We start from the raw sequence: 12,181 nt of genomic DNA, 5'->3' as shown, positions 1-12,181 counted from the left end.
AGAAAGAAATGAGATACTCGTATGTCTAGAATGTCTCAGTCACCTTAGGTTTTTCTAGATCCTGGTTTTCTGGTATTATTTGGTTAAAGCAGCAAAAGAAATTGTTGATTCCTTATTCTTTGGCATTGTGGCAACAGAGCTGTGTGCATGTGCTATCCTTGAATTTGATGAGTGCAGACTTTGTCTCTTAAAAAATGAACTTCATTATAATAATATTTGAATATAATTACAGTAAATCAAAACTTTCATTTTGCTGCATTTTAGTTATCTGTATGGGCCCAGAGGGCTAAGCTGTAGCTCCAACTTTATAAATCAGAGATACACCTAACACTCATAATGTGCTCTTATTCTGCCACAATGAGAAGGCACAAGGCTGCTAAAAATACCACTTCTATAGTCCACTTTCCAGTACAGCCCTGGATTTTTTTTAAAAAAGATCCCAAAAGTGATTTGAGGAATTTTTACAAAGCGCATAAGATTTTTGAATAAGATTGTCTTAGCCAAGATTTTCATGTTTTACTTTAAGCTATAAAAAATAATAATTTTGGTGGAACCTGTTTTCTGATTATCTAAGACTTGAATTCCTCCTGTGGGCTAAAAGAATTTTCCAGATTGGTATATATGTGTTACAAAGTTTCAGAATAAATGCAAGAAAATGCAACCACAGCTGTGGTCAGTGCCAACCTCTTAGCTTACCATAGCTTCAGGAAAAGAGGACCATACAAACTGAGCAGTTTTGCAGGATTACTCAAACCGACTTCAGAGCCATATTACAAACAGTCACATTATCCATGGCATAACCTTGTTCTCTGTAAAGCCTGGTTTTTCTAACCTTGTTAGATTTCAGAGCTTCCTGTGCAGGAAGAGTTTTATCCAAAAGGGAGATGTTTCATATTTATGAATGTCTAATACAGTGAAGATTTTTCTGACTTTCAAATTAGAAACAATGGCTGTGTGTATGAGTGTGTAAGAGCATGCCTGTGTATCCACTCATTACTACATATCTAGTGCCTCACACATAGTGCCTGGCAAATACTAAAGCCTCAGTAATCATTTGTTATATAAATAAATATATGTTTATATTTTATTATATTTGAGTGACCAACTCAGAGAATGAACTTGTGCTGTTTTCTCTGCATTAGTTGGAAGTCTATTTTCTACATTTTTTTACACTCTTCCACATTTCAAAATAGAATTTTAGGTAGTAATTCCTTGGAATTAAGAATGAAGTTGATTATTAGTATAATAACATCACGTGTTAAAGTATTGCCTCCTTTTCTGCAGCGTTAGTATGAATAAATTGGCTTTGTTTTGTATTTGTACATTCCATTATCTCTACAGAAAAAGAGCAGTCCAGGCACAGGGAAGTAAATTGACTTTTCCATGTTTCAAATGGCATATCAATAACTGAGTCTAAGATGCTGAGCCCTGAGTCACTGCCCTGTCTACCCACTGTGTAGTTGGGAACCAGCTTCTAGTTCTATAGGACTGGAGAGTATGGTTCAGTGAGTAAATCTAAATTCAAACCCTGCTCACCAGGTGAATGATGAATTGAGTCACCCCTCTTCCCTTCTTGGTTTACAGTCTTGTGAGTATTTTAACATGGATAACCACACCTGGTTCTTAGTCTGGAAGAGTTTATGTTTAGTAATTCTATGGTAACTGTGTTTAACCATGCACTTATATTTAATAAGATAGCTTTTACATTGAAATTTGGCATTGAAATTAAGTAGGACTCACAAGTAATAATTTTAGTTCAAATATTTTCTTGCACTGATTATTATCATATTATGTTTGTTGACCTCAAATAAACACCATAGAGAGTTCTGGGTACCATGTACAACATGGTCAGAAAGAGCCCCTACCCAGCCACTTGGAAAATACCATAAATGATATTTAAGCCTTCTTTCTTTTATTCACTCAGACAGAGCCGAGGCAGAGATCCTGTGCTCTTATATGCAACCCATCTGATTAGTGTTTGTTCATCTTTGGTAACTGGCTTGAATTCTCTAGATTTATTGAGATTGATAATTATTTTGGTCATTTGATAGTTTGGATTAACACAATCTAGTATGTAGAAGGAACCATTTCACTCTGATATGTGTCAAATGTTTCTGTATCCTTCAGTAATAGACATGTTTCAATCCCCAAAGCACATGAAAATGGTAATCTGCTTTTCAATTTCTATTTGTTATTTAGTAGCTCTCTTAATAAGTTTCAAAATACAATGCTATTTTAAGAATATCATTTTAAATTCTATTTCTAAATTAAAGGAATTAGTTAAATGGAGCCTGAAACATCCTTTTTCAATATCAAAAGACAGCTTTTTTTGTAAAAATGTATCTTTGTGATTCCAGAGATAGCAATTTATGTAAATTATTTTGTAATGTATTTTATTGTAAGCATATTTCATTGTTCTATCAAGTATTTGGTGAAATATTATAACCATTTAGAATCTAAAAGTTTCAATTTTACCATTACACATTACTTTTTAATGTTTCCTTTGCTCTCATATGTTTGAGACCACTCTAGAGGGCAGAGCTGGGACTAAGGTGAGATAACCAAAGTACAGAATCCTGAGAGTGAGACCTCCTTAAATTTTGCACCTTAGCTGTTTTGCTTGTCTTGCCGTAGTCCTAACCCTGCAATAAGGTATAAAAATAAAGCAAACATGGGGACTCGATCTCAAAGCTCATTCGAAATTTTGACTGCCACTTGATTGTCCCTCTTCCTGCTTTATTGAAGAGAGAAAAACATCTGGGACCAATCAGAAGATGAAAGATGGGAAGGAAATGAAACTAAGGGACTTTTTCCTAGAAGCAGAAAGGAAATAATGGGAACCTGATTTGGAGGTTACTCCATATTCACAACAATGGCTTGGAGTGAGCAGCAAGTTAATGATCTGGTGAAAAGTGTGAAACAGGATATATATTTAAAAAGTTTTATTAATTGAAGTACAGTGTGTTAAAGTATAAGTACCCATAAACAAACATTTTATTTCAAAATGCCTTCTGAACAAATAATTTAATGTATAAAATTATTTCCATAACTGTAGTTTTAAAAGTTTCTGATTCTGAATCAGATTTGTTTACTTAAAGGAAGCCCCTAAAATTTTCCAGATAACATTATTTTCAGCTTTATACTTCAGTACAAATGGTAAATGTCTAAAGGTAGAAATGGAGATCAAATTAAGCTCAGCTGCTGTGATAGTGTATAATAATCATTTGTGGACAACAGAATAAATGTAAAATTAGTAACGGATAAACTTGTAGATTTTCAGTTGTTAATGAGCTTTTTGGTGTTTTCTTACTTTTCTCTGCATTGAACATTTCTTTTGTTAAAAAATGTGTGGGGTTTTTTGAGGAAGATTAGCCCTGAGCTAACATCTGCCATCAATCCTCTTCTTTTTTTGCTGAGGAAGATTGGCCCTAAGCTAACATCTGTGCCCATCTTCCTCTATTTTATATGTGGGATGCCTGCCACAGCATGGCTAGATAAGTGGTGCATAGGTCCGCGCTCAAGATCCACACAGGTGAACCCCAGGCTGCCAAAGATGCCAGCTTAACTGCTATGCCACCAGGCTGGCCCCACAAAATATTTTTATGTGATGTTAGAATAAACATGGGTAAGGCAATATCGTGAAGATTTCTAATGTGAAAACACTTATAGATATTTGTTAGTTCTAAATAAGAGCTGGAAAAATATGGTCAATAAAATAAACTTCCCAAGGCATATAAGATATCCAAACTTTCACTGCAGCAATCTTATAAACATTAAACTGCTATGAATCCCCCTCCTCCACCTATAACATACACTAAAAGTGACAAAAGCAAACCATTATGAGGTTCAAAATGAAATTTTAATTCTTTTCTGTGTATTCATTGCCTTAATTTACTTATTTTTTCTCTTCTCTTAGGATCTGAGCAGCAAAGATATGAAGAGAGATTTATATATAATTGCCCATGTGATACGAATAGGTACTGTCCACCTTGTCTATTCACATGATTAAGACCAGCCCAACTTGGGATAAGTATCTACTATGTATGAGCTTTGTCTTTTCCCTAGATCTTACCTGTTACGTCAGGTCTCAGGAGTAGAGTTCAGCTTGTATTACAGTTCTTCTTTAAGCTCAGCTACTGTCATAGCTGAGTTTGATATAAAGGAATGCATATTTTTTTCACTTGAAATCTTCTGCTTCCTATTTGTTTTTCGTACCCAAACTCTTTTTTCCAAGTGGTCTACTTTTTGACATTCTCTTCCTCACAATACCCTGCTTCTGTACCAGCCCTCCATCTCAGAGATCTTATAGAAGGTTGCCAGAGTTACCAGTTTAACAGGTGATAAATTGCTTTGCTGTGTTTCATATCCACAAGTGTCTATCTATGCTATTTTCTACAAAATTACTGTGCTTACTGCAGTAGGTGAAAGGTATCTCACTTATACCCCAACTCAAGATGAAAAAAGTGATTTTTGTTACTGCTCTGTGGTTGGTTTCCCAGCCTTATTTCAAGTTTATGACATAATCTGGGGGGCTGTGACTAACCAAGTCTTCCTCCATAGATTTAGGCTCTGGCGTATCTTGTACATTTTTGTCAAAGGATATTTTTTAATGCTTTGCCAACAAAACAACTGTTTTGCTGTACTTTTCATTTTTGTTTTGCTGTACCTAATAAAGCATTTGTTGAGGTTCAAGTTTTGCATTTGTAAGTCCTTTTGCTACTGTAGGTACAACCTTGGTAAGCTGGAAAATCAAGCTTTCGTCTACTTTCTGAGACTGCTTTCACTCCCAGAGTGGTTTTGGAGCAGTTTTGGCACAAAATTTGGTTGGAAAAATAATAAATTGTCCTCCTTATCTGTGCATACATAGTTTTTACCTGGCAGCTAAAATACTAAACTTTGTATCTTTAATATGCCTAAAAAGTTTAACTGTTAGCACACTATTTTTTCTAAGAAATTCATGAAACCACTGTTTTATTTTTATATGATTAATAAATGGACTGTTGGTGTTGAGGTACATTGTAAGGACGATTGATTGAATGTGGTGCAGGGGAAGATCCCTGGCCAAAGGCCTGTTTTGCATTCCTCCACATAAATATCCTTGCATCTTTGGATGACTCCCTTCACTCCTAAATTAGTCTTCCAGTTTAGAGGATCTCTAAGCTGCCTATAGCTCTGGCATCCTTGGATGAAAATCAGGTGATGCTGAAGAGAAATTTGGAATTCTTAATCTGACTGGTGTTTTCTGCTGTACGCCAGGCCGGATGCTCCTGAATGACTCAAAGAAGGGCCCTGCTCACCTGCACTACCGGCGACCGTATGGCTGTGCAGTCCTAAGTATCCTGGATGTCCTACAGTCGCTCACAGAATTAAAGGAAGAAAAGGATTTTGTTCTTAAGGTTTACACGTGAGTAATGGATGTTGGAAATGTTAATGATTGGCAACATTAGACATCCCAGCACTGTTGACAGTTCTCAAGCTTTGTGGGACACAGAATCTTCAAGATATGTTGGATAGGGAGTTTTTTGAAAATGCAGAGACTTCGAATAAGGTTTGGGTTGGGGCTTAAACAGCTATATTTTAAATAAGTTTCCCAGGTGATTCTGAATCAGCTGAATTTGGAACCTTCTGTCCTAAAGTAAAAGTCTGGTAGTACACATTTCCTCTTCTATCCAGGATTAACCAACCTTATATATTCACAGGAAAACTAATAATGTAATTTCTCATGTGTTTTGGATATAAAAGAGTCCTCCATGTCTAATACTTGCCCACCAGCTATTGTAACTGAGCTGGTTACTGATGCAGATTTCTTCGAAGAATGACCACAAGTCAAGGTGCCCTATCTTTGAAGAAAAGCCAGTTTTTCTGAGGAGCTGAGGTTTCACTCTTCACTTCTGCCACCACAGATCTGTAAGACACGTCCAACCAGGTGTGGCATTATTTTTAGTGTTCATAAGCCAAAGGGTCTGCCTTATAGAAGCAGTATGTTTCCTCCTGACTCTTGTTAAGCAATAGAAAAAAACAAGGAAAAGAAACACAGAATCCAGGCATATCATCTGGATTTGCTTACAGAGACTTAGGCATGAATAGTAGTACTGAAAACATGATCAGTCTTGAGGGTTTTTTTGGGTTTTTTTGTAAGGAAGATTGTCCCTAAGCTAACATCTGTTGCCAATCTTCCCCTTTTTGCTTGAGGAAGAGTGTCACTGAGCTGACAGCTGTGCCAATCGTCCTCCATTTTATGTGGGATGCTGCCACAGTGTGGCCTTACAAGCAGTGCTAGGTCCACACCCAGGATGCAAACCTGCAAACACTGGACTGCAGAAGTGGAGCACATGAACTTAACCACTACCCCGCTGGGCCGGCCCCGTAGTGAGTTTTTAAAGCAGCTGTATTTCTAACTGTGAGATTTTTTTTTTAAAATCTGTCCTCTTTTGGTTTCAACCCAATATTGTTTTTCCAAATTAAATCTTATACTGCCAATCACCGTGTTAATATATCTTCACCATAATATTGTATGGATATTTTTCTGTATTATCTGTCCTATCTGATTCAGTCAGGAAATGAACTTAATTCATAATTACACTTAATTTGGACCTTTATGTAATCAACCACATTTTATTAAAGTTCCACTTTAACATCTAAAATATAAATCCTACATAATTCCATCCATAATATCTTAATTGCTCCATAATGGTCACATAAAATGTCACCTGTTTTCAATAGTAATACCAGTGTACATTTGTTTAGTGCTCTGTGCTCTTTCAGAGCTCTTCTGGATGTATAATCACATTGAAACTTTATACCAATCTTGTGCACTGAGTGGGGGTTCACCATCTTACTGAGGAAGAGATGGTCAACACCATGGTTAAGTAAGTGACTCGGCAAATTAATGACATTTCTTAGAAGAACAAGAGAATGGTAGTAATCATATTTTAATTTAAAAAAATTAATCTTTTATTTAACCTATAGTGATTCAAAAACAGCAACAATAACAAAAAATGCTAGGAATAGAAGTCATGTCACAGGCTTTATAGAACAGGTTATTTTTAAAATGTTAATTCTTCCTTATGGTCAATGTTTAGTTTTTATTGCTGTTGGGTTATCATACTTCTTATTAACCAGTAATAATAAAGGCACAAATTAGGTTAGAAAACTGCATTAATATTTCTGTTACTAAAAATTTGGACATTTCTATCCTGAAGGAAACCCAAATAGAAATAAATGCAGCATATATAATCATCCATCACAAAGGTCCATGTAAGAACATAGATCATACGGTACAACAGCTGCTGTAAAAGAGCATTTGAGAAAAATCAGAATGCCTAGACCAAAAGACAGAAGAAAGCCCATCCATATCAATTATAACAGTAAATATAATTGAGATGAAAGAAAACCCTATTAGATAAAAATTCTGGAAAAAGAGTCCAAAAAAATCCATCTATGTGATATAGTAAGAGACAAAGATAGTGGGAGACACAAAAAGATTAAAGCCGGCTAAGTATAGTAGTCAAATACAAACAAAATGAAAATATGTCACAATATTAATGATAAATTAAGGTAAAATCTATGGAATGAGTGTCCTGTGTCAGGAAAATCAGGGATTGATAGAAAAAGAACACACACACTGTAAGGTTAAATTTGATTTCCTATTTATCCTCCAAGAACTCATGATCTCACGGGAAGCGAAGTGACTTCTCAGGCCAGGCACAGACACAGCACATGACAGCACCACTCACTCCCTCAGCCCCAGAATCCCCAGCAGGACCAGCCCCTGATTACTTGGTCTCTGCAAAGTAGAGGGTTACTTCTATGCTACCCATTAAACTCAGGGTTCCTACCTCCATTCTGGAGACATTTGCCCAACAGTCCATGTACTTCAGTTTAAAGAAATCTTGACCAAACTCAGCCTTAACATACCTACTTCCTTAACTGGGGGAGAGAAAGCAGGATGAGAGTCTAGGTGTCCTTGCCAACATCTCTGCCTCTATCTCACCTGTGTTCCAGAAAGCCCTTTTTTTCCCCTCAACAGGGATAGAAAGAGCTTTTATACCAATACATGGTGGAATGTATGGTGAAGATCTGGTTGTCATGACCTTTATGTATATAACTAACATGCCTCTTCACAGGTAAGAAGACAAAAATAAATAAGGTTGGAGACAAATATCTAAATCAGATAAATAAATCTGACTTAGGAGAGAATCTGAGTAAAATTGATGTGACAGATAATGACAGTCATCATTGTTACGCACTCATCATGAGCTGTTACTGTCTGTCTTTTACAGATGAGGAAACAGGGCAGAGGATGGTGAGGCATGTGCCTGAGCAGCCTGGTTAAGAGACCATACTCTTAGCCACTTTTTCTCCTACCTCTAAGTAGGGTGAGCATAATTTATCATCTAAATCAGGACTCTGTAATAGTCAAAAGGAGTGATGTTGATGCCAGCACAGTAGGTATAACCAGAATATCCCAGCTCCCCAAGCCATATGTCTCCCAGCTCTAAGCAAATTTTTTGTCCAACAAACAGAATATATCTTTTCTGCTGCTCATGGAACACTTACAAAATTTATTCATAGAAAAAATTTCTATAAATTCCACAAGGCACAAGCCGCATTTTCTGATCACCATGCAGTTAGCATAGAATACATCAGAGGGGAAAAAACTATGCAATCATCCTAATATCAAAAAAGATACTTGACAAAAGTCAACCTTCATTCCCCATTATTTAATAATTTCTGCTTAGTAAACTAAGAATAAAATTCTGTTTTTGCAGTTTGAGGGGGCTAATGGATATCAATAGATTGGTTCTGAGATTAGAATGTTAAGCAAGTGTATATAAAAACGGCTATACAATGTAGAGTAGCATAGATATAAATTTGCAGTGTGTATATATATGTAAGTAGTACAGATAAGTGTGTCACCTTTATTAGTGACAAAACTTAGATTTGAGATTATAGTCTAGATCTGTGAGCCACGTGGACTTTTGTATTTGTTTCCTATGACTAGTATAACAAATTACCACAAATTTGGTGGTTTAAAGCAAAAGAAATTTGATCTCAATCTGAAGGCCAGAAGTCCTGAATCAAGATGCCAGCAGGACAACACTCCTTCTGGAGTCTCTAGGGTAAAATCTGCTCTTTGCATCTTCCAGCTTCTGATGGCCATAGCATGCCTTAACTTGGGGCTTCATCACTCCAGTCTCTGCTTCTGTGGTCACATTGCTTCCTCTTCTGTCTGTATCTTTTTCTCTTCTGTCTATCTTAAATTTCCCTCTGCCTTTTTCTGAGAACATTTGTCGTTGAACTTGGGCTCAACCAGATAGTCCAAGATAATCTCCTCATCTGAAGATCCTTAACTAATTACACCCATGAAGACCATTTTTTCAAATAAGGCAGTATTCACAGGTTCCAGGGATTAGGATACGGACATATCTTTTTACCATTCAACCCACTACAAGTTGTGATTAACATAACCCTGAATTAGAAAGACTTTTAAAGTCACCATCATTGTGGAGCCTGGTGGTGCAGAGATTGTATGCTTTCTGCAAACAGGTTGGTCCCAAAAGGAAAGAGGAAGAACTGAGATGTTCATGCCTGGGTCCTTCTCCTGGAAGCACTGGCCAAAGAAGTCACTTCTTCTCCCAGGAAAGTGATGGAAGGGACAGAGGTGTTACTCATGGAAGCCCTTCTACCACCTGAAAATAAAAGTAAAAATAAGTATTCCTGAAAGGTGCCATCAGCATCATGGCAGAGTGAGTTGTTCCCTTTGTTTCTCCCCTGTAAGTTACAACCAGTAGGACATCCATGGCCCAACAAAAGATTCTCTGCACAGCACACCAGAATGCCTGAGAGATCCATAGATCTATACATCTGAAGGTGGGTGGACTGGACCTCCTGGAGACATTGAAACAAGGGGAGCAGTAGCAGCAGCTCCTGAGACTAGAAGCTCCAGGGCTGCAGCCATGCCTGCAACCAGAGGTCCCAGGAGCTGCAGTAATGCCCATGAATGGAGGCCCCAGGAACCCAGGCAGCCCATGCTCCCAGCGGCACCAGAAAATGCTGAGGGACCCATACCAGAGGCTCCAGGAACCACAACTGTACCTCTAACCCAGCCTCCTCCTACATCCAAGACCCCAGGCCCCCAACAGCAGCGGAAGTGTCTGTGACCTGAGGTTCTAGGAACCATGCTGGCACCCAAGACCAGAGGCTTCAGGAGCCCTGGCAGTGCTTGCAACCCAGATAGCCCTACCCCTGTGGCAGTAGCATTGTTGCCCATGACCCCAGCTCACCTGGCAGCAGTGGTGACACCTACGAACCCAGTGGCCCTGGCAGCATGGTACCAGTGCCCCCAGAAAATCTGGGAGTAGCAGTGCCTGAGCCCTTGGAGAGCCAGGTAACAGCAACAGCAGAGCCCACAACTTTAGTCCCCCCTTAGCTGCAGCTGTGCTCACAACTTTGACTCCCCAACCTGTAGCAAGAGTGCCTGCAGACCCAACAAACCTGGACATGGCAGAGGTGCTTGTGACTCCAGTTCCCATCCCACTCTTCTCCTTCCTGTGCCATGGCGAGGGATTCCATGACCCAGGCTACCCCAGAAGCAGCAGACGTGCTTGCCAGCCCACTGACTCTGGTGGTGACACCCATCATTGCAGCAATATCATAAGCAGCAAGGCACCAGCAACCTCAGAGGCACAAGCAGGACAACAAGGGCACTGATAATAACACTTCTGGCAGAGGCAATGGAAGGTGGGAAGCACAGGCTCTCAAATACAACCAGAGGCAGCTCAGAATCAAAGAAAACAAAGCCTTACCCAAATAAGAAACTTGTTTGCTATTACGAACGTGCCGGCAGAGGACCAACTCGTCAAGGACCATGAAAAACTACAGTAACATGGTATCACAAAAAGAAAATGAAAACTCTCCAGCAACCCAACTTGAAGTCACAGAAGATTGTGATCTAGCTGACAGAGAATTCAAAATAGCTGTCATGAAGAAACTCAACAAATTACAAGAAAACTCAGAAAGACTCAATTAGCTCAGGAATAAAATTAATGAACAGAAGGAGTACTTCACCAAAGAGATTGAAAGTCTTAAAAAAGAACCAAACAGAAATTCTGGAGCTGATGAACATAATGCATGAGATGAAGAATAAAGTAGAAAGCATTGGAAATAGAGCAGACCATGTGGAAGAGAGAATTAGCTAGCTTGAAGATAGAAATCTAGAAATGATTCAGATGGAAGAGGAGAGAGAACTAAGATTTTTTAAAATGGAGAAATTCTACAAGAATATTTGACTCAAATACCTATCTGCAATGTAAGGATAATGGGTATCCCAGAAGAAGAAGAGAGGGAGAAGGGAGCAGAGCGCTTATTTAATGAATTAATAGCTGAGAACTTCCCAAACCTGGGGAAAGAACTGGATATACAAGTACATGAGGGTAACAGAACACCTAATTATCTCAAAAGACTTTCTCCAAGACATATCATATTAAAAGACCTTCTCCAACGCACATTCTGTCAAAATTCAATGATAACAAATATTAAGGGTGGCCAGAGAGAAGAAAATAATAACCTACAAAGGAACTCCCATTAGGCTATCAGCAGATTTTTCAGCAGAAACACTGCAGGTCAGAAGACAGTGGAATGATATATTTAAAATATTGAATGATAAAAAGTGTCAGCTAACAATACTCTATCCAACAAAGTTATCTTTCAAATATGAAGGAGAAATAAAGGCTTTCCCAGACAAACAAAAGCTGAGGGAGTTCATCACCACTAGACCTGTCTTACCAGAAATCTTGAAAAGAGCTCTCCTGCCTGAAGCAAGAAAGCAAAGGTATACAAAGCTTTAACCAAGGTGATAAGTAGACAGAGTCAGAAAATTGTAACTCTATATCAGAACAGGTTAATAAACACTTAATTATAACATAACAGCTAAAGGGAAAGGAAGCATTAAAGATAACTGTAACCACTTCAATTTGATAACAAACTCACAATAGAAAAAGGGATAATTTGGGTCAACAAAAATGTAGAAGGGGAAGAGGAAGAGGATGAAACCTGCATAGGCAAATGGAGATGAGACACTATCAGTAGAAAGGGGCTACCTCAGCGTGACCGGGGATCATCCAGGACTCCTGCTGCTGGTTCAGTGGAAACCCGCTGACGGGGGGAAAGCTTCCGTCCC

At 38.3% G+C, this 12,181-nt stretch overlaps 1 protein-coding gene across 38 annotated transcripts in view; it reads left to right on the top strand.

The window, feature by feature from the left end:
• DOCK3 (dedicator of cytokinesis 3) overlaps positions 1-12,181 on the top strand; it is a 445,464-nt gene that overhangs the window by 311,058 nt on the left and 122,225 nt on the right. For all 38 annotated transcript variants that reach the window (XR_011526962.1, XR_011526961.1, XR_011526959.1 and 35 more), the window contains 2 exons: positions 3,917-3,977; positions 5,257-5,404. Coding sequence is in view for 34 of the 38 variants with exons in the window: in XM_070575184.1 (XP_070431285.1) it covers positions 3,917-3,977; positions 5,257-5,404 (209 nt within the window). In the remaining 4 variants the exon portion in view is untranslated. The remainder of the gene's footprint in view (positions 1-3,916; positions 3,978-5,256; positions 5,405-12,181) is intronic.

The sequence above is a fragment of the Equus przewalskii genome, chromosome 15, assembly GCF_037783145.1.
Source record: "Equus przewalskii isolate Varuska chromosome 15, EquPr2, whole genome shotgun sequence".
Classification (NCBI taxonomy): Eukaryota; Metazoa; Chordata; class Mammalia; order Perissodactyla; family Equidae; genus Equus; species Equus przewalskii.
Note: the sequence above shows the minus strand (reverse complement) of the source record. Positions and strands in the feature narration are given on the sequence as shown.